The sequence below is a fragment of the Triticum aestivum genome, chromosome 7B (assembly GCF_018294505.1).
Source record: "Triticum aestivum cultivar Chinese Spring chromosome 7B, IWGSC CS RefSeq v2.1, whole genome shotgun sequence".
NCBI lineage: Eukaryota > Viridiplantae > Streptophyta > Magnoliopsida > Poales > Poaceae > Triticum > Triticum aestivum.
In genome coordinates, this window is record NC_057813.1 from 46,411,633 (window position 1) to 46,434,062 (window position 22,430).

At 44.3% G+C, this 22,430-nt stretch overlaps 1 protein-coding gene and 1 pseudogene across 3 annotated transcripts; one reads left to right on the forward strand and one right to left on the reverse strand.

The window, feature by feature from the left end:
- Positions 1 to 2,934: 2,934 nt before the first annotated feature.
- Positions 2,935 to 3,647, reverse strand: LOC123161410 (ubiquitin-NEDD8-like protein RUB2; annotated as a pseudogene).
- A 282-nt stretch (positions 3,648 to 3,929) lies between these two features.
- Positions 3,930 to 11,013, forward strand: LOC123156936 (aberrant root formation protein 4). 3 transcript variants are annotated; one of them, XR_006478551.1, is made up of 15 exons: positions 3,930 to 4,108; positions 4,193 to 4,345; positions 4,446 to 4,595; positions 5,337 to 5,406; positions 5,987 to 6,165; positions 6,241 to 6,300; positions 6,366 to 6,534; positions 6,634 to 6,693; positions 6,772 to 7,037; positions 7,113 to 7,184; positions 7,483 to 7,560; positions 7,813 to 8,007; positions 9,669 to 10,297; positions 10,412 to 10,463; positions 10,603 to 10,738. XR_006478551.1 is itself a non-coding variant. In XM_044575130.1 (14 exons), the coding sequence occupies exons 1-14, from the start codon at positions 3,998 to 4,000 to the stop codon at positions 10,818 to 10,820; spliced, it is 1,833 nt and encodes a 610-aa protein (XP_044431065.1). In that variant the 5' UTR covers positions 3,930 to 3,997; the 3' UTR covers positions 10,821 to 11,013. The 3 variants fall into 3 exon arrangements, 2 of the variants coding, with proteins under 2 accessions (XP_044431065.1, XP_044431066.1); XM_044575130.1 differs by lacking the exon at positions 9,669 to 10,297 and having other exon boundaries at positions 10,603 to 11,013; XM_044575131.1 differs by lacking the exon at positions 9,669 to 10,297 and having other exon boundaries at positions 6,378 to 6,534; positions 10,603 to 11,013.
- The last annotated feature ends 11,417 nt before the right edge of the window (positions 11,014 to 22,430 follow it).

Below are 22,430 nucleotides of genomic sequence, written 5' to 3' on the forward strand. Positions count from 1 at the left end.
AAAGCGGAAATTCATGCTATTATGCAGGGTATGGCACTGCCCATTCAGCATTCGGACTGCCCAGTGATTGTTCAGTCAGACTCTTCAAATGCTCTGGCCATTCTCTCGAGTGACAATCTCTTCAGGCCGGCCTATGGTCATCTAGCTGCTGAAATTAAAGCTCATTTCGTAGTCAGGAAGTTTGTTCCTCTAAAAGTTAGCACATATCAAAATAGGGTAGCACATCAATTGGCACACTATAGCCGCACTCAAGCTTGCACTGCGGTATGGTTGAACTTGATTCCTCCGTGGTGTGAGGAATTGGTGTCTCGTGATTGTAACCCTCTCCTTGTGGAATAAAACATCCTTTCTCCCTGTAAAAAAAGAAGAAGAAGAGGGGGGCGCGGGGGGGGGGGGGGGGGGGGGGGGAATAAAATTGGGGCGCACGATCAAACATGGGTGGTGCTGAGTAGGACTTGCTTGCCTGGGCTTTGAGCCTTTTGTCGCCATTGCCTGCCCTTCTTTGCACGCACGTAGGCTGCTCCACGTTTCGCCGCTTCGGTACGTGCATGTGTACGGTCTCTCCTTGCTTCTATGCTCCACTTGGTCACATGGCGAAGTTGCGTATGTATCCTCTACACATTTTACTTGTGTACATAATTTAAAAGACATGATTTAAACCATAAAACTACGCCGCCGCCCGTCACCACCGCCGCCCCGAGTCTTCTACATGCTGAGGAGCCTGGGGGAGGGGAAGGTTGGCGGTCGCGGCCCTCGTTTATGACGAGGCTGCCGCCGCAGTTGCGTCGGCGCTCCGGCATCTCTTGGGGCTCGGCCTTGATGTGGGCGAGCGGCGTCGGTGTCCCGGAGGAGTGGGAGCCGGAGGAAGAGGAAGACGCGCCCGCTATCCGCCTCGGCATCCACGAGCTACCGCTCCGACGCGAGAACGACGGCGCCGGGTACTCCATCCGCGGTGAGTTGCCGCCCTCGATGTGCTCGAGGACGGCCTCGAGAGTGCGCCCGGAATGCCCCACCATTGACGCCGGCCCTCGGAGTAGTGGCGCCCGCGGGGTGCCGGAGCGCCATTCGTGGACGCGAGTTGGTCGGCGTGGCGGCGCTCGAAGTACGTCGTCCGCAGATTGTGGCTGTCGGGGGCGTACCTCGGCTGCTGCAGCGCGTGTTCCAGCAGAGATGACCGGATCCACGCAATCTCTGCGCGCCGTTCAGCACCAGAGGGCGGCGGTGGCACCGGGACTCCACTGGCGCTGAGCCTCCACGAGCCCAGCACCCGCATGTCGGGCAGCGCCGGGTAGTCCGCCTCGTAGAGGAGGCGAGCCTCCACCTCGTGCAGGTGATGGCGGCTGAGACCGTTGGCCGCCGCTTCGTCGCCGGGGGAGCACTCGGCCATGGTCATGGCTTGAGCGACTTGAGAGATGGGGAGAGAGAGGGCGTCGGCAACGAAGAAGATAGGGGCATCAGCGGCAAGAAGAGAGGCTGTGGCGAGCAAGTGTGCGGCCAGCGGCGAGGGAGGGTGGCTTTTATAGCGGCGAGCGGGCGGCAACAGTGTGGACACGTGGCGGGAGGGGGAAGGACGCGCGTCGGTGACGCCTTCACTGCGCCGCCTGTGAATCAATTGAAGGTTGACCGGCGGCAGCCTTCGCATTGATTTCACGGGAAACCGAGGCGATTATGACAGACGAAGATTCTCAGCATCGCCCAATCGCTGACTCGGCGGGTCCACCAGGTTTCGCGCCAAATTTGTATCACCCGGCGCCCTCGGACGCCCCCCAGCGTGTCGGGTTCGGCCTAGGCCCGCCAGCGTCAATTTCGATCTTGACCGGCGAAATTTGGGCTCCTGGGGACGCGTTTGGGCTGACTTTTTATAGCGGGCGATAAAAATGGGCCTGAGGGGCCTGTTGGGGGGCGAGTGGAGATGCTCTAATTCCCCTTCCATCGCAGGCTTGCGTCCATCGCCATTCGCGAGCGGCAAAAACGAAGAGAGCCAGGAGAGTGGTGACTGCAGTGGGCAGGGCATGATGAATGCAAGTAGGTGCGTGAATGCGAGTGGGTCAAATACTGAAATTGAATCGTGCAAAGTGCGTCCAAACTGAAACTAAAACTAGCATACTGAAACCGACGCTTGCACACTGAAAACGCGCAAAATGAAGTGAAAATGAAATAGTGACTGAAACTCTTTTTGTTGGTTAAAAATGAAGTGCAAAGCTTTTACTGAACTAGTGCCTGAGCTCACTGAGCTGGTGTGTTACTCTCAAGTGTAAAAAATGCCCAGTTTGCTCTCTTTATTTGAATTTTCAGTTCACTTCAAAGGATCACTATTAGGAGCCAAGTTCTTTAATTTTTTGTTCACCTCAGCGCATGAGCATAGCTCTGCAAACTGAATAATAAATCGGCCTATGAGCATGCATAGCTCTGCAAGCTGAAACATAGAACTTGAGCTGGTAACAAATTCAGCGCGTCATTTCAGAGCAAAGTTCAGACTTTGCATTCATTTCAGAGCATTCGATACAACAATTTTTGTCTCACCATATAAATCACACTCACAATACGTAGGAACTTGAATTTCATTCTCTGCAAATCAAAGGCACAAACATCAAATGGCCTTGTTCGTTCTGAATCTTCAGTTTCAGAACATCGGCCTTCGGTTGACATCATCACGCAAATCACCATGCGGCAGTGGAAAAAAGGTAGAAGAGAGATTTTTGTGTCCAAGGGGAGACGGTGTAAAGATCGATCTAGAAGAAGTGTTTCCCTATTCATATATGATAGGTTCTGTTCGATTAGTGCAAGTCACGAAAGGCTACTCTTGGACAAAAAGAATATTCATATCTTTTCTTCTCATTTAAGCATGAGATGCAAGCAGTGGATTGGGTAGCAAAAAGATGAACGGATACAACATTGCAGCTTGCATGTAAAGGACTCGAACAATATTCATAAACTTCCAACCACAGTTATATAGCCCCAAAACCATCACGTAATAATGTCCGCAAAAAAAAACATTACTTAACAAAATACGTATTAAAACTATGGTTAAACCCTAGCTAGATAGTTCAAGCTCTCGTAGGTAAAACCCAGGCATATATCTAGTAGCAGGCACCGCCCCTGAGGGCGAGGACGAGGTGGAGCACGTCGCCGGCCTTGATATTGTAGTCCTTTGCCGCCTTGTCGTCGGCGAGCTGCTTGCCGGCGAAGATGAGCCTCTGCTGTACGGGCGGGATGCCCTCCTTCTCCTCGACGCGCTCCTTGATGCGGTCGACCGTGTCGGTGTGCTCGATGTCGATGTCGATCTCCTTGCCGGTGAGCGTCTTGACCTTGATGGAGAGGCCGCCGCGGAGGCGGAGCACGAGGTGCAACGTCGACTACTTCTGCACGTTGTAGTCGGCGAGCGTGCGGCCGTCCTCGAGCTGCTTCCCGGCGAAGATGAGCCGCTGCTGGTCCGGCGGGATCCCCTCCTTGTCCTGGATCTTGGCCTTGACATTGTCGATGGTGTCGCTGCTCTCCACCTCCAGGGTGATCGTCTTCCCCGTCAGGGTCTTCACGAAGATCTGCATCTTGACGATGGTTGTTTGCGGCGAGGCGAGGTGCGTCCTGGTTAAGTCGACGGACGGAGCTTCGCCGGCCGCGAGACTTGTGTTTCGATCTCTCTGGGTTCTAGCTTGTTTGGCTGCTTCAGATCGGTGGGGTCGTGTGGACTATATATAGATGTTATCGCGTACGTGGCCGTGAGCTCTGCGTGTTGCTCGACTCGGGTTTGGAATCCGATCCCTGCGGTGCCATGATTTCCTGCGCGAACTCTGCAACGATGTCGTTTCGTATTGGGCACATTTTGGGCCCAGCACGTACGGCCCATGGAAAGTGAAAAGGCGATAACTGCGCGATTTTGGACGCGAGGCAGCCCAAGTTGAGGAATAGGCCTGGTTGAGCCGAATCCGGATCAGTAACCAGACAACCCCAGGCCCAGGCCCAGCCGTACCTCCACTTCCAACCCCACGGCAGCTCCATGGCGAGGGACGAACCCTCCGCCGCCGCCGTGGACGTCGCCGACGGCGACTCACCCTCCTCCAGCCCAACCCTCACGCGCCTACGGGAAGCACTCGCCGCCCTCTCCAAGGTAACTGGTCGCTCGATTAACCATCTCGAACTCGGTACTTCTCCACGCCTCCCCTCCAAACCGTAAGCTCCTGCCCTGCTCCAGGCGTTCGAGTCCGGCGACACCGCCTCCTCCGACGCAGCCGCTGCCCTGGTCGCCGAGATTCTCAGCCCGTCTGATGCTGACGCGTCCGCCGCGCTCTCCGAACAGATGCTCCGCGAGGTCCACGCGTTCCTCTCGCGCCCGTCCTCGAATCAGGTCCGACAGAGTGTGCCGCGGTGCCTTCGGCTGTTCTTATCTTCGGGCGTTGCGTTTTCGCGGATGATGGCCTCCTGATTCCGTTGCCATGTCGTCGTAGATGGCCATAGACGCGCTGTCTCTGGAGCTTCCCAAGCCTGTGGCGAAGCTGGGTGCTCGGATGGGGAATTGCCGGGACATTGCCAGGACTATCATTGAGTTCTTTGTGTCAAATTGCAGCCCAAGGGACATGCTCTGCATCCTCTGCGAGGTCAGCTCCATAATTGATAAATAAGCAGTTCCCCCACTTGGAAACTTGAAGCTCCTTTTACCCACGATTGGAAAATACTCCCTCCATCCCAAAATAAGTGTCTCAAGCTTAGTACAACTTTATACTAATGTTAGTACAAAGTTGAGACACTTATTTTGGGACGGAGGGAGTAGATTATTTCCTATATTTAGGATGACTAGTCTTTACACCGTGAAGCTTTTTAAACATTTTAATTATGTTAATGTGTTAACGATTTTTGTTGCAGTTTAATTTCTATTAATGTCCAAATGTTCTTTCAATGGAAGATTATATATTTGTAAAAGGTTGGGGGGATAAGTAAGAGCATCACTGCACAAACTGAATCCAAGTTCTGACTGTAGATTTTGTAAGGGAGTGAAATTTTGGCGTAGCTATTCTGTGTTTAATTTTGTGCCTATGCTGATTTCCGCACTTATGTGATTGATACCTGCCTGGGCTCTGAGATGCTTGCTTTATATGTTTTCTTTTCCTTAAAGAGACACTGGTAATTCTAAAATCTCTGCTTATGAATTGATACTGTGTGTCCAGATCTATGAAGTATCTGGGACACGGGGCTTTAGCACCCAGTCATCCTTAAGCAGCTTCTCATATTCTCAAAATGCTAATATCATCATCCTTTTCTTTCTCTCTAGCTGATGCTCAGTTCTTTACTGTTACCTAGTCACCCATTTGGTTAATACTATTACCTTTATGTTGATGCAGGCATTAGATACACCAGTGGCATTAAATGGATCAGCATACCTTGTTATTCTACTAGATGGGCTTGCCAGCAGTATGTACATTATTTTATATTAATACTTCTACAGATTCCACATTAATTATTTGTTCTGCTAATTGGCAACAGTTTCTTGCCTTGAAACTTCAGCCTGATGCCCTCCTTACATTTTGTCTGTACATAGGATAGGTTAGATATATACTCCCTCCACTCCATGAACAACGCGTAATTTTTGTTTTGCTAAGATCATGGAGGTGCTGCGCATCTGAATTGTTTCCCATCTTACCTAGCCCTCATTAATGAGCAAGATCATTTGTAGTTTATCCTGGCTGGACACTTAGCGTCTCCTCAATCGAACGATGGCCATGTACGGCTGATTGACGAGCAGTGATAATTAAATCCATTGTTTAGTCCACCAGTGCACATATCATAGAGAAGGGGGTATTTTTGGGAGGCCTAGTGCTAAACTACCCTTGCACCTTCTTTCCAGGAATTTTGACAAAAGAAAATTATGACTACTTTTCAGGAATGGAGGGAGTACATGCTAGAGATATGTTGCACACCTGCCGTCTATTTTTTTTACCGATTAACATTAGATGGATTTGAGTTCTTCATAGCTAATTGTTCTTTCGACTAGCGCTTATTTTGATTCAGAGGAGACACATTGAGCAAGTAAAGGTCGTACTTCCTGCCATCCTTCGAGTTATGCACGCTAATTTATCAGAATGTGATGGGGAACATGGAATGTCTGCTGTTGATCTGTTCAGTGCAGCCCTCAGAATAGGCAATGCTATACAAGAAATGTGCAAAACAATGGTTTGTTGATTTCAATACTCTGTTGACCATTTCATTTGTTCTATTGATTCTGAGGTATTTTTTGTTCATTAAAAGGTCAACCACAGGAAGGAAGAGCTATGTTCTATACTTGGTCTATACGCCCTTCAAAACATAGTGAGTACCAAATGGATGTTATTTCTAGAATATCCATGTATGTTACATCCACTTTGATATACAAGGCTCTTTTGCAGGCTCTTGTATCATCAGAAAGCAAACATCAGAATATTCAGTCTACTTGTGGTTCAGTTGTTCTTCAATATTCTAAACTTCTTATGTTTTGCGGGTTCACCTATTTGGGTCTTTTAACTGGTAATGATGTGACCTCAGCCACCACTAAGCTTTCTAAAGGTGACTCATCCAAATTATTCCCATCTTTCTGGTTCCTTGGAATAGTTGTATTATGTTTGCTTCATTGCTAACTGATGCATATGTCCGCAAATGATGTAGAAGAGGACGACAATTTTCTGGACTGCTTTTCTTTTGCTATGGACGGTGCAAGTCTTGTAGGTTTGAAAATCTTTCCTATCACACCACTTTCACTATTATTTAGAAGCTGCTTGGTCACATTCTTGAGCTCTCTTACAGTTGTGTGGACCTCTATGCATGATGATATGTCAAAATATGCTGGAGCAGAGTTTGAATCAGCACTGAAAGAAGTTCAAGACAATTGTATTAGGAAATGGGAAGCAATCAACATGTTTAGATATGTCTTATCTTCAGTTAATTACTCATGGGCAATCAAATCTCACAGTCTGGACTTATTGTTAACTTTAGTTGATGATAAGTGTAGTGAGGAAACCAACGATCATGTAGATTTCCCATGTTCCACTCAAATTTTTGCCATACTCAAGGTAATGTTTGCACTTTCTTAGAGGTGAGTCAGTATATTCGAATATACTGTTTCAATATTATAAGTATTTCCCCAGGCCATTGAAAGAGTCATGATAGCTGCCCCAGATACGTTGATGCGGAAGAAAGCCTTTTCTGCCCTGAAAAGGGTATGTATCTTAAATTCACTTTTGTGTGTGCAAAGAGAAGACTATTAGTCTGCCGAGCTTCTGTTTTCATTATTTTTCTTTCTCCAAGATCATAAATTCATTTCATGTGGAGTAAACACGAAATTTAATTGTTGCCATTTATGCTCATGACATAGTAACACAGCCAAATTGGTTGTATTCAAATTTTGCATAACCCTCTATTGTCTGTAGTCTACTGTGGCACTGCCCCCCCCCCCCCCCCCCCCCTTTTTTTTTTCTTTTGTCAATATGTACATGTGTTAACTATACATCTTATCAGGTTATTTCAGTGGTGCCATCCACTCAGAGATTTGATATCTTACAGGCCCTCATCGAGAATAGTATGTTCCCCTCCTTGGTAAGAAAACTTATCATATCCACTATTCTTTGGAATGTTTGAGAGCACCAACTTGTAGATGCCTGAGATGTATATGTAGCAAAAGAGTGAATAAATAAATAATTGTACCACAACATTATGGACTAAAATTTTCATCCAGCCTTATCTGATGTATAATTTCATTAAGGACATGTTGCCTGTTGATGTGAACTTCATTTTGAACTCCATACTTCAAATCCTGGCTTGTGTTTACTTTATTTGTTGTTCTTTCAGACTGCAATTCTTTTAGATCTGGTGAAGAATGAAGTTTTGAGAGAGAGCCGTCGAGCTGATCAGGTTAATGGATCTGATCGATCACAAGATTCTGGGGAATCACCACCCTGGGCTTCTCAGGTGCTTGAGTTAGTGGAGCTGATCTTGAGGCCTCCAGAAGGTGGTCCTCCTTGTCTTCGTGATCATAGTGAAGAGGTACCCTTTCCTTTTGTTCCTTACTACGTTTAAAGCTGTACACAGAGGTTGTTGGTGGAAAGCCTTGATTGCTCAACATTGAAAGTTGGTAGCTCCCTCAAGTCAGTAATTGAACGCCAGTGTCTTGATTGCACAAACTCAAATACTTGATACACCAGCAGCACAACTTTCCCTAAACGTTAGCTTAGTTTGTGGTAGCTGAACTATGCTATGTTATGCTTACGTATAATCTGCTGTTGAAAGTTAGCCACAAAAATAGGTGAAAGCAAGTCAATGAAACACTAAATAGGCATAAGCTGGTTGGAGAAATTTAATTGTCATAATCCATTGCAATGGTATTCGTCCGCGAGTGAGTTATGATAGAGGATTATTTGTTGTGTAAATTTATTATGCTTGAAGACTGCATAGACCAAATTGACCTGGTTTGGGTGAATAAGTAAGCAAAGGTTTGGTTAAAATGTATTATTTTGGCCTCTTTGTATTTCTCCATGTTACTAGTGGTCATGGTGCCAACATTTGTAGCACTCCTCCTTGATAGCCTTTTGGACATCCTCATTCCACCACCACCACGTGTCTTTAGGTTCTTGCTTCTTACCTTTCGTCACCCCAAGTACCTCCCTAGCTACCTTCCGAATGCAAAAAGCCATCTTCACCCACATGCTATCCGCTGCTCCTTCTTCGTCCCATGGTTCTGCAATAATCCTCTCCTTTAAGGTTTGTTGTTCTTCCCCTTTGAGCTTCCACCACTTTGTTCTTGTGATTTTGGCACCTTTGTCCAGGATAGGGTGCCACTCAGACTGGTAAGCTATCCCACTGAGAATTGCAATCCCAAATACTTGCAAGGGAAATTCCCAATCTGGCAGGGTAAGGCTGAAGCAACCAGAAGTTGTTCTTGCTCCTCTCCTCTGATAAGGATCGTTGATGATTTGGCATAATTGACACAGGGACCAGAGGCCATACCGAAAATTGTCAAAGCTCTTCTGGCGAAGGCAAAGTCAAGAGAAGTTGGCCTGATGAGGACCACATCATCAGCGTAAATCAAGAGCCTCTGAAGCGGAGAACAGCCCGGCATATAACTAATGACGCCCTCTGATTCTGCCTTGACAACCATGTCTGTCAATGCCTCCATCCTATGACGGGAAGGAGGGGGGAGGTTGGGTCACCTTAACGCAAACCACGAGCATGCACTACCTTGGCCGCACACTTCCATTCACGACGATATGGGTGCTGGCAGAAGAGAGGGGAATGGCGATCCAAGTTCTCTAAAAAAAAGGGCAACCTGGTGCATGTAGCTCCCGCTTGCGCAGGGTCCAGGGAAGGGTCCGACCACTTTGGGTCTATAGTACGCAGCCTTTCCCTACATTTCTGTAAGAGGCTGTTTCCAGGACTTGAACCCATGACCTCATGGTCACAAGGCAGCAGCTTTACCACTGCGATCCAAGTTCTCTAGCTATCCCCAAATCCTTTGGCATGTAGGATCCCAGACAAAAAATACTAGGAGAGGGGCGAGAGAAATAATGAGCAGCTTAAGAAGCACCTTTAGCCTTTCATTTATGAAGTTTGCGCGCAACTTGTTGGACCAGGGTCAAGTTATCATGCAGATCATGACCCTTAATTAACAGCTTAATGCTGTTTGCTTTGCACTAACAAGCTCACTGCAGGGCTGAAGCCGCACCGCCAACAACTTAGAGAAGCTATGTACTAAGCTGATCGCTCGGTATCTCCTATCTCCCTGGTGTCAGTTCTTGGAGATCTGGGAGATGAGAGCTAGATTTAGTTCTCCTCACACTGGCTACTATGTGTAGAAGTTTGGTGTTCACATTTCCTTCCTGTAGCCACTGCAATCTAGAACACTGTCGGGCAATCGTGCGTTCCAGCGAAGACAAGCTGAGAATGAAAGCTTCAAGGATCTTCTCAACCATATTTCCGTCGGGGACTGAAGCCTTGAGTCCTAAGCAGCATCTAAACGCATAATCACTGCATCGGCAATCGCTTGCCGCATTCCTGAAAAGAATGATCCAGAATGCTTTAAGGGGTCAGCGATCGCTGGACTGCACTTCCACGCCTCCTTGATAGCCTCCTTAAATCCTTCCAGCTTGGCCCAGAATTCACATCGCTCCTAGGGGAAAAGCCACATTTATTAGAGGGAGATGAAAAGGAAAATGATCGGAGATAGCAGTTGATAGCACCTGTAGTAGGCAGTCAGGATAAAACAGTTCCCAGTCCACTGTCTATGATGATATTTTGAGCATCAACGTCATTTCTCCAAGCATGTGTTTTCTAAGTGCTGGTAAACTACCTTTTTTTTTCCTGTTCTTGTCCTGCTAATTTCACTTTGCTAGCATTCTATAGTTTATGCCCATAAAACAATCTGATATGGTCCCCATTCACTGTCTGTAAGCAGGTGTTATCTGCTCTGAACTTGCTCAGATTGATTCTGATAATAGATTCAAGAGGTAACTGTTCTTGCAACCCCGTGCTGTACTTTCCAAGTCTCCTGGTATACGGATCAAGGCTTGCTCATGGCAGAGCGGATCCTGGAATCGGTCAACATTTTGTGTGTTAACAGAACTTTTCCTCTCTTTTTTATTATAGGATCCAGATCAGCAAAAATGTTGCGGGACGAAAAAATACGAGCCGTGTACTCAGAGTGGCTGCTCCCACTAAGATCAGTTGTTACAGGGAATCAATCGGAACTCGAGAAAGACGGCGGTGACGACGACGAAAATCAGATGGCGTGCTTGTTAAATCCTGTTCAACTCGTACTTCACCGCTGCATTGAGTTGGTGGAGGAAAAGATGAAAGGTTTGTAATGCTCGTACAGTGCCTAGCGCAGTGTTGCCTTCGCCAGGAAATGTGAAATTTCACTCATCAGTATTCTGACTCCATTTCCTCCATTACATGTGCCATATAGACGTCCTCTGCTGCGAGTATATGTAAATCCTCAATGAAATGTTCCCATTCACTGTTTATGGGCCTCGTGCAGTTTTATTCATCTCGGATCAATGGTTGTGCGGTGTGAAGTACTACCTCTGTCTCATATAATATAAAAACACGTCTTATATTGGCGGGTAACAAGGAGCAAAACTATCAAGCTGATTTGCACAATTTATGGCTTATAATGCAATGAAATGCCAACTCCAAATCCCACAAGTGAGAGTGGACGGACCTAGGCCTAGACGGACATTTAGAGCATCTACTGTCGGGACTGGTCATGAAAATGTGACCTAGACGGACTCCACAAACGCCTGGGCCGTTGATTGGCACCCCTCATATCCAGCCCAAATATGAGGTGGATGTGGGGGTGCCTGGGTGCATCTGCCATGTCGTACTAACGATTGATTCCCACAGGAAAACACTCCGAAACCCGGCGGTTTGAAGGTTGTCTCCTCCGTTGGACCCATGGTGCCGCTCGGGCGGGCTGCGTAGTGCATAGCCTAATTATTTAAGCTGACCGTTGGCATCGAAATCCTATCTGTCCACATTTCTTCCCTCCCGTCCGTCGCCGCCGCCACTTTCCAATCGCCGCTTGCCAGCACTAGTAGACATGTCCCCACGCCAACCGGTAAGGAGTTACCCATATCTAACGCAAGAGCGCCGACTACAGCTCCTTTAGCAGATCCGGGCAAGGCACGAAGCCCGGATCGCCGCAGGGCTACCTCCGGATGCGGTGGATCCGGAGGAGGACTTGGAGGATGAGGTTGAGGAGGAGGAAGAGGAACCGGAGCCCTCCCACGAGCCCATCTACCCACCGCCCGATATCGACGTCGTGGACATCTCTGACGACATAGTATGTAGTATGAAGGATTTTTTTGATGCTTTGTATGGATCTAGGGGGATGAAATATGAGAGACTCGGATGCATAGGAGTAAATTTGAGGCTTAATCGGTCATTGTCCACGGACGCGCCCGATCGCGTCCGCGTGGGTTTGAGACGTCGGATTTGTTGTCTGTTGCTGTAGATGCTCTTAGCCGCTGTTGGTGTTCACTATGGGTGTGCTTGATTTTATGCATCGAGTGGAATGTAATGGGTCCATTCATCATGCTGTTGCTTTTGCTTCTTCCTCTCATCATGCTGTTGTTGCTTCTTCCTTTTCTGCTGCTGTTGCTTCTTCCTCTTCTGCCACTGTTGTTGCTTCTTCCTATCCTCCTCCGTCTGCTGCTTCTTCAAATCCTTATGGTACTTGTTGGGAAACGTTGCATGGAAAACAAAAAAATTTCTATCACACGCAAGATCTATCAAGGAGATGCATATCAACGAGAGGGGAGAGTGTGGTATCCTCGTACACCGTAAGCGGAAGCGTTTGACAACGCGGTTGATGTAGTCGAACTTCTTCATGTTCTAACTGATCGAGCACCGAACGTACGACACCTCCGCGTTCAGCACACGTTCAGCTGGATCACGTCCTCCGCCTTCTTGATCCAGCAAGACGGCGAGGTAGTGGACGAGTTCCGGTAGCATGACGGCGTGGTGACGGTGATGGTGAAGCTATCTCCGCAAGGCTTCGCCTAAGCACTAAGAAAATATGACCGGGGGTGTAAACGGTGGAGGGAGGCGCCGCAACGGCTAGGCAATTGTCTGTTCTGTGCTAGGCGCCCCCTCCCACATATATATAGGTGGGAGGGAGGGAGGAGCATCCAAGGGGGGCGCCCAAGTAGGGGGAACCCTACTTGGGGTCTCTCCCAAGCCGCACCCCTTTCCTTATTTGGAGCGCGGGAAGAAGGAAGGAGGAGGTGCCACCCCTCCCCTTTCCTTCCCCTTAGGGATGGCCAGCCATGGGAGGGGCGCGGCAGCCCACAAGGTCTGTCCCCTCCTTTGGCCCATAAGGCCCATATCTTTCCGAGGGGGTGCTCGGAACCCATTCTAGTGACCCGATTCCTTCCTGATACGTCCCGAAACACTTCCGATGTCCAAATACCATCGTGGACTACTATTTTATACTCCCGAGAGTACGTACTCCCATCCGTCCTAGAGGATATGCTAAATGGATCTGTTGAGCGAACGTTGAGCAAACAAACCACATAATTAGCATGTGCATGCAGAACTACTTCCTACAGGCACGCATGCAGCCACTAGCTTTATCTAAATAATTGGGAACTTTGTTACGCAGCCTACACTCCTCATTACATCTAGGAAGGTATATCCTATGCCTGTAATAATTGTGTACAGTCCGTAAGAATTATATCTGAAGAAATTTTCACTTTCAGTTCAAGGACTAGATTATATGTATTTTTAATGAAGTATATACTGCATGATTCTATATAGTGGGTATATACTAGATTCCTTTTTCAAGCGGTTTATCTGACTTTATCTTATAAGGAGTATATGCTGACTTTTTAAAGAAGTACATACAGTTTTTTTTAGATTATATACTTACTTTTTTTGGAGTACTTATTAATTTTCATTGTATGTACTGAATTTTTTTGAACGAGTATATGTTGACATTTTCTTGGAAGAAGTATGCACTGTAGTTTTTATAAGGAGTACATACTGACGTTCTTTTGGAGCAGTATGTACGGAGTTGTATTTAAGGAGCAGGAACAACCCATTTGCGGAAGAGTATACATATACTTCCATTTTCTTCTTTTTTTAAAGAAGTGTATAGTGCATTTTTATAAGGAGTGTATGCTGACTTTTTAAAGGGACAGATACCATTTTTGTAAGGAGTATACTGCACCTCGTCGCAGTCGTCATCGCGGCCGTTGTGTTACAGATATGTGAGCACGTGATGACCAAGTTTATTGGAACGTGAAAACAAAATCTATTCTATTACGTGGGATTACCCAGGCTGAAGCCAACTTATACCTTTCCCTAAAATTCTGGAGCTATCCACGTGATCCATTCGGTGGGTTAGTTGGAGGTCTTCTGGATAACAAAAACAAGAAAACGTGGTTAGGAGTATACCAACCCATTTTTGAGACATTTAGTTGCCCAGGCTCCTTGCCTTTCAACCGCTCGATTGCGTTGAGATGCGTGTTCACATATTACATTACAATTGACTGATTTGGAAATAATTATGGCAGAATACCTACCATAAATATGGCCATTAGTAGCATGCAAGACAATAATTATGTAGTAGTAGCAAATAGGAAAGAGAATGCCATGCATGGCAACGTTGCATATTTGAGAGCTATTAATTTGAGAGACACAAATCAGAAATTAATGCATATGGAGACATTTTTCATACGTGTATTAGTAAGAGGTATGTTGTACTCATCCGTGAAACATGCTTTTTTTACTAGGTATACGACATATTGAGTATATGATATCATGGGTATACCCAATGGGACGTTGTGTACGACCCGGTCTTAATGTTTACCTAAATGACATATACCTTGAAAATTAATTCATTAGAAACATACATACAAACATCCTTTGGGTATATGATATCATAGGTATATCCAATGTATACCTAATAGGTATGTACGTACAATTTGAAGATTACGGTATACGATAAACTAGGTATACAAAATAGGAGGTATGTTGTACTCTTATCGTCGTAGGGTATATTATAGCATGGGTATCATACATTAGTCATACGATATACTGAATATATATTAGAAACATACATTCGAACAAAATGTAATAGTTCCAAAAATAAATTATTGAATATATATACGCACCTGCGTATACATATAATTTCGTTTGTAGGTATTAGCTACCCGTAGGAAACAAAAATACGTGTATTAGATACCCATAGTAATTCAAAACAAATCAACATTAATACGATCTATTGTATGGCAAGTCTTCCATGCCTAATATTTAGAAAACAAAAATAAAATGTAAGCATGGAAAATCTTGCATGAAGAATAATTGGGAAACAAATTAAATATACCACACTTTTCAAAACAATCAAGGTGTCCAGGCACCTAGGTGCCCATCTATTTTATCTATATATATGCTTCATCTGAATGTTTCGCCTTTTGAATAAGCTCTTCCATCTTATCTCGTACAACTAAAATCTTCTTTCTTGTGGACGCATCAAGTGAATCCATGGGCTTTTCTTCTAGTAGGTTCCCATGTTCATCATAAACATTCTCCCTGCAAAACAAAAGAATGTTGCTAGTCACATGATTATGGAATAACAATAAGAAATCGGTTGGCATGCATTACTGTTTTTACCTTTTGCACCTTTTCTGCCATCTTTTCATAATGTAGTAGCTAGGAAGCTCATTTTGGTTTTCAATCCTCAAAACTTGGATAATATGGCGACATGGAATACCGAGTGACTCAAATAACTTGCACGAACAATTTGCTATCATGCTTCCAATGTCATAGCAAACCTCCCTAATCTTACCAGACCGACCTCTCAGGGTCACATTTTTTACCCCCACACCTTGTGTAATATTCTGAACACAACAATGGTCTCTAGCAGCAATAACTTGTAGCTGAAATTTCTCGAACACCTCATATGTGAATACCTCACTACCTTGTTTCTCCATTGTCCATGGCGTAAATAGTTGTGGGGTGGTATGTATGCTTCTGTTGTCTGCCATTAATTCTTCCTCACATTGACATTCTAAAGCTGTGTCAAACCTAAGCCAAAACTCAACAAAAGCAAGCCTTCGATGAATGAAGCGGTTAAAAAAGGAATTTGCACTTTCTGATCTTGAAGTGGTTCGGACCATGCCCGCTAGAGATATATCCATAAAGTACGCCGGTATCCATTTATCTCGAATGCTAAACCTTTTACTCAACCATTCATTTTCCTCCAACCCAAAATCTGTAATGATGGAATTCCATTGTAACTCAAACTCTATTGAAGTTTCCGAACCCCAAACACACGAGTTCAATCTCGTCCAAAATTCAGAATCTTCTCTAATCACAGGTCCAACTTTTTCAGGAACCTTTTCCATTATATGCCACATGCACAACCTATGAACGGTTGTTGGAAGAACTTCGTCAATACCATTCTTGATGCTAGTGGCTTCATCAGTTATGATGAGTCTAGGTGCTATCCCTCCCATTGCACTTAAGAAGGTCTCAAATAACCAAATGTATGACTCATCCTTCTCATTTGATAAGAATGCAGCAGCGAAAAATACACTCTGTAAGTGATGATTAACCCCAGTAAATGGTGCAAATATCATGTTGTACTGATTAGTGGTGTATGTAGAATCAAAGGATATGACATCACCAAAGTGACTATAGTTCTTCCTGCCCGTGGCATCCGCCCAAAACACACGCATTAGCTTCCCCTCATCATTCACATCAAAATCATAGAAAAATGCTGAATTCACTTCCTACTTTCTAGCTAATTGGGCAACAAACATTTGAGCATCTGCATCTCTGATTTTATACCTGAGTGCTTGGTAGTAATTCTGCAAGTCCCTCTTCGAGCAGCCAACATTCGGAATTTCGCCCTCGCTAACTCGCAGGAGCCTATATGCTTGAGAGGTTCCAATGCTTGCCTTATGACATGTGTATAAAGTATTCTTTGCCCTCTCACTAACTGTATGATTCGATCTGATCAAATGACGCTTATCAGGTGATACAAGACCATGAACGTGGTGCTCAACCCATGAGTCTATCTTGTAGGTGTTATCCCCACAAAGTCTAACAAAGATATGGGCATCACAACCGCATCGCGTATTTGTCTGCTTACGCCTCTTCTTCAAGGGGTCATCTATCTCCTTACTATCTTTTGACTTGAATCCTTCCCTATTACACATGAAACGCTTAGTCCGGACCACCTTATTATCAATCTTTTTCTGTTGTCCGATTCGAACACCAAAACCTGATTCATGTGCATATGCCTTGTAGAATTTCTCTAGTGCCTCGAGTCCTTCAAATGCCATACCCACTTTAGGCTTCAAGTGCTCATCACATTCAGGTGTAAAAGATGAAGACTGCAATGTCAAGAATAAACCAGAATAAGCACTTCATGCATAGTTTCAGTTGTTAGTGCAAACTGAACTTACAAAGAGGGGTATGTCAGTGTTCTTTTGGGGTGTACTAAGTCCTCCATGGCTCATATGCATTTGAACGTTATTGATTGGATCGATACTGCTGCACACATGGCCACATGATTAGCCTTTCAACCTACACTCACACGTGTATACACACACACTGAATTTGTGTGTAGTTTTACCTGAAACTTTTGATGCCCTCCGTGTCGCTGATTGCAAATGACATCGTTGTACTTGCTAGTTGCTCATCGGTAGTTGCCGCTGCAGCAAAGTATTACCAGTTATAGGGGAGATAGGTCTACGTAGAGAAGTACATGCACAACAGACTGATGCATAGGGCGTTTGCCGATGGTTGTCAGGTTCATGTTAACGTGGGATCAGACAAGCATGTACAAGACTGGGACGGTACCTGCCTCTTGTGGGTGCCGGACGACGTCGGGATCGAGTCGACGGAAATCGGAGCACACGGCGGCGGCGCAAGACGCGCAGAAGCAGTCGGGCTACTCTTGGGTAGAAGCTTTTGGGGGTTTTCTGTGAAGTAAGATGGTTGTTAGATTACAAAGCGGGCGTCTAAACGTAATTAGTCCCTAGGCTGCACGTGATGCTCGGGATTGAGATCGTGGGGTTGAAACGGAACGGCTACACGGATACACGAACTAGGTAGAATTCACCAAATATATATAGTTCGTGTATATTATGCTGAGATGGCCATTTGGGACACCTAGGTGCCCAGGCACCTCGCCTCTAAACCGTCGGATTATGCTGAGATGTGTGCACTTGTGCTAGTACTAGAATGTTTCATTAGGAAAAAATTATTGCTAATTATGGCTCCATATGGACACTTAATGCCCACGTTAGAATGGAAAGCGAGAATGAACAATTAATGATCACATGCACTTTTCTACATAGAACAAGAATTTATATTTTATTGATGTTTTATACTATTTTGGACGTATGTCACATGGCGTCGTATTCATGTTATACTTTTGAGAAAATAGTTTGTGCGTACAATATCTTAGGTATATACACATACCCCAAAAAAGAGTAAATTATTATTAGGTATGTCCCCAAAACTATATTATTTTTGGATATGTCTTCAGGGCACATACATGTATTAAAAATGAGTTTATGCGTACAATATCTTGTATATGTACATACTCCATGTCTTAGGTATATGAAAATTATACAATTTTGGGTATATCTCAAGTATCAGTTACAGGTATGTCTCAAAAGAATATACGTGTATTAAAAAATAATGTATTTTTCTTCGGGTATGTACGGTCCAAAGTGTATTAATTTTGTTTATATCTACAAAGGATGCGTATATTGAAAAAGGGTATGCGGGTATAATATCTTAGGTCCGCATACGCACGGGAAAAATCATGTGTGGGTATTGGCACGCAATGTGCATTTCTAGAACTAAAAACAATCGTGTGTGGGTATGTGTACGCATGAAAAATCATCTACGGGTATCAGCATGCATCATATTTTCCTAAAAGTAAAATAACAATTTGGGTCACATTTTATATTATTTGGTCACCTTAATTTGCATAGAAACATTAGGCATTAAAAAGTGTGACCTGGCCTTATATTATTTGGTCGTATCTGATACCTTAAAAAACAAAGCGTACATACATACCCTCTTTGTTTGGAAAGAAATCATTGCTAGAAACCCAATAGTATATTTGTTCTTTGGAAAGCAATAAATGACCATTGATGGTCATAGTGCATGCAAACAAAATTTGGAAAGTCATTATCTCGTGGATTATGCATCATGCAGGACGAATATGAGTTGCCATATAATGGGTCTAGGTGCCCAGGCACCTAGGTGCCCCTAACAATTATATATATATATATATATATATATATATATATATATATATATATATATATATATATATATATATATATATAGGACTGCTAAAGTAAGCCTGAGCGCAAACTATTTATTCTACGCGCTGGTCCATCGTGCGAGCACGCACTGCCCTGGCGCTAAGTAAACCTGTTTGCCTACTCGATCCAGCCACTCCACCCGTATCAGAATTGATGGTAAAATTGGGTCTAGTTATGGTAATACAACTACGATGTGTTACTAGCATGCCCTCCGGTGTCATAAAAGGGTAACGTTTGTCTAGTTATGGTAATACAGACAAGATTCATTACTAGCATGTGTATCTCCCTCCTCCGTGTAAAAATCAGGAGTAACACTGGTCCAGTTATCGTAATGCAAACAAGATGCATTACTATGGTATGCATTGACGTGAACAATAAAAGCATGTGTAGTAGTAAGCGAGATGTAATTGCTAGTATTAACATCATATTTTTAATAAAAATTAGCATTACAGAATTAATTATTTTGATTTAAAAACTACAGACTTGCATATTACAAGGTTTATTACCTCAAATGCTACGTTTACTAGATACTCATATTTATTGTATTTGGCTCAAACCAATGTCGTAACACAATTACCATCTCGTATTCATTAGAAAAATAATCATACAATTTTCAATTTTTTGGATGGCTCTTTTACTAGTAGTGAGAGAGGTAATTATTTTCCGTCTTTTACTATGTTCCAGCGTAACTAGTACCACCCCCCCTACATGCATCCAGTAATCATTATTGTTTCATTACTATGTTTGCAAAGGATTTTACTATGGGAATTAGGTGAATAGATAGTGCCGGGTGTGGTGAGGTCTAGTGCATACAACCGGTAATGAATTTAATCCATTACTTTGGTTGTCGTACGATCTTACTATAAGGAATTGTGTAAATAGTTACTACAGGGCGGGATGGTGGACTTGTGCGAAGTTGGTAATGAAGTTAATTATGTTACTACTATTTTGATGAATTTTACTAGAAGGTATCAGGGATAGCAAGTACGGGATGGGTTGTGCATCCTGCCGGTAACGAATTTAATTAGGTTACTATGATTTACTACAAGGGAATTTACGAGGATGCATTAGATGAATACCTAGTAGGGGGCGGGGCGGAGGACTGATGCATGCATCTCGTAATGGATTTAATTCCGTTACTTTTTTTGTCATAGGATATTACTAGGAGGTGGATGATGATTAGTTGGTTTCGCCCGAACGGCGTGCTTATGGTGGCCGGAGCATACAATTAGCGCTTATGCACTCAGGCGCACTTTAGCGCCATCGTATATATATACTCGACCATTTCGAGACTTCTCGTCATGTCCGTGATCTCATCCGGGACTCCGAACAACATTCGGTCACCAAAACATATAACTCATATAACATTATATCATCAACGAACGTTAAGCATGCGGACCCTATGGGTTCGAGAACTATGTAGACATGACCAAGACACCTCTACAGTCAATAACCAATAGCGGAACCTGGATGCCCATATTGACTCCTACATATTCCACGAAGATCTTTATTGGTCGAACCGTTATGACAACATACGCAATTCCCTTTGTCCATCGGTATGTTACTTGCCCGAGATTCAATCGTCGGTATCTTCATACCTAGTTTAATCTCGTTATCGGCAAGTCTCTTTACTCATTCCGTAATACATCATCTCATAACTAACTCATTAGTCATTTGCTTGCAACTTCTTATGATGTGTATTACCGAGAGGGCCCAGAGATACCTCTCCGATACTCGGAGTGACAAATCTTAATCTCGATCTATGCCAACTCAACAAACACCTTCGGAGATACCTGTAAAGCATCTTTATGATCACCCAGTTACGTTGTGACGTTCGATAGCACACAAGGTATTCCTCCAGTATCCAGGAGTTGCATAATTTCATAGTCGAAGGAATATGTATTTGACATGAAGAAAGCAATAGCAATAAACTGAACGATCATTATGCCAAGCTAACGGATGGGTCTTGTCCATCACATTATTCTCCTAATGGTGTAATCCCGTTATCAAATGACAACACATGTCTATGGTTAGGAAACCTTAACTATCTTTGATCAACGAGCTAGTCTAGTAGAGGCTTACTAGGGACACGGTATTTGTTTATGTATTCACAGATGTATTTAAGTTTTTGATCAATACAATTCTAGCATGAATAATAAACCTTTATCATGAATAAGGAAATATAAAATAACAACTTTATTATTGCCTCTAGGACATATTTCCTTCGGTACCTCTGTTTGCCCATATTGCTTAGCCCATTCCAACCTTTTGGTCTTCCAAGCTTCGTTGTCATGTGCCTTCACACCATGACTGGAGTCAATATCATCGACCGTCACATCTTCCTCCTCCCATACAAACTCATCACAACCCCATTGTAGTATCCAGTTATGCAAAATGTATCAGGCAAGAACAAGCCTAACTTGAGTGGGGAAATGGTGGGATGTCTTTTGATCCAGGATATTAAATCGATTCTTCAGAGCTCCAAATGCCCTCAACCGTGACTCTAAGGTTGGAGTGTCTGAAATTGAACAATTCTTGCATAGACCTACAATAGTTCCTAGAAGAGAACCCTGAAGTGTGATGGAACACCAAGCCAACATGCATATCCAATCCAACATAAAGTAGAACTTTCCATCTGGGATACAGATCTCATCAGACCTTGCAATGTTGTAAACAAGAATGTTAGCATCATGGGCTGATCCTTCCCAACCAGCTAACATATATGTGAACTTCAGATCAAAGTCAACAACAAGAAGTACATTCTGGCTTGTGTAGTTCTTTATACCCTTGTATGCTGCAGCCTTTAACCCTGGCACTTTAGCAGTGACATTAGTACTATCTATGGCGCCAATACAATCCTGTGATGGCCTGAAACATATTCTTATGACTGTAGGACAACATTACAAGCATGTTATGGCATGAAATGCGAGTAGTGCTCGGCTTGAAATACAGATACCATCTTAGGCTTGTGAAAATCTTGTTAGGAGCCTGTCCAGTTGGTGGTTTGATCATCTCTGCCCTCAGTTCCCAATAGCATACAAGACTCGCTTGAAATACCTGGAAATTATCGCATTGGATCTCCTGCAGAAGCTGTGAATAACCCAGAACCTCTGATTATGACTGACGACATGAAGGAACATGGAAACTTGCTCTTTGACATAGGTGTGGATGTTATCTTCTTGTAGCCCTCTGTTCCTAAACGTCTTCACAAGCATGGCAAAGAGGTGCTCTTCACATTCAAAGCATGTTCGCAGCCTCTATGCCGTCGTTGTTGTAGATGTAGTTCAGATTGGTCACACTCTCCTATCTCAGGTTAACATTTGACTATACCGAATGACACGCTTTTGACTCCGACGAACTGATCTCTGGTAAACCAACATGAGCCAGGCCTGAATCACAACTATGAGTGAGTGTTACTGACTGAATAGCCAGCTTCGCCCATTCGTCCATACTGGCCTAGACACTGATGTTCCAGTAAGCAATGGCCAATTATACCCTACACCGTACCTAGCGAACTAACATACGAGGGGGTTGTATGTTGCTTAACAGCTTTGGAGACGAGATGAGGAGGGGGAGAGGCATGGTTGAGACGAGGAGGACTAGATAGAGGCAGAGAAGAAG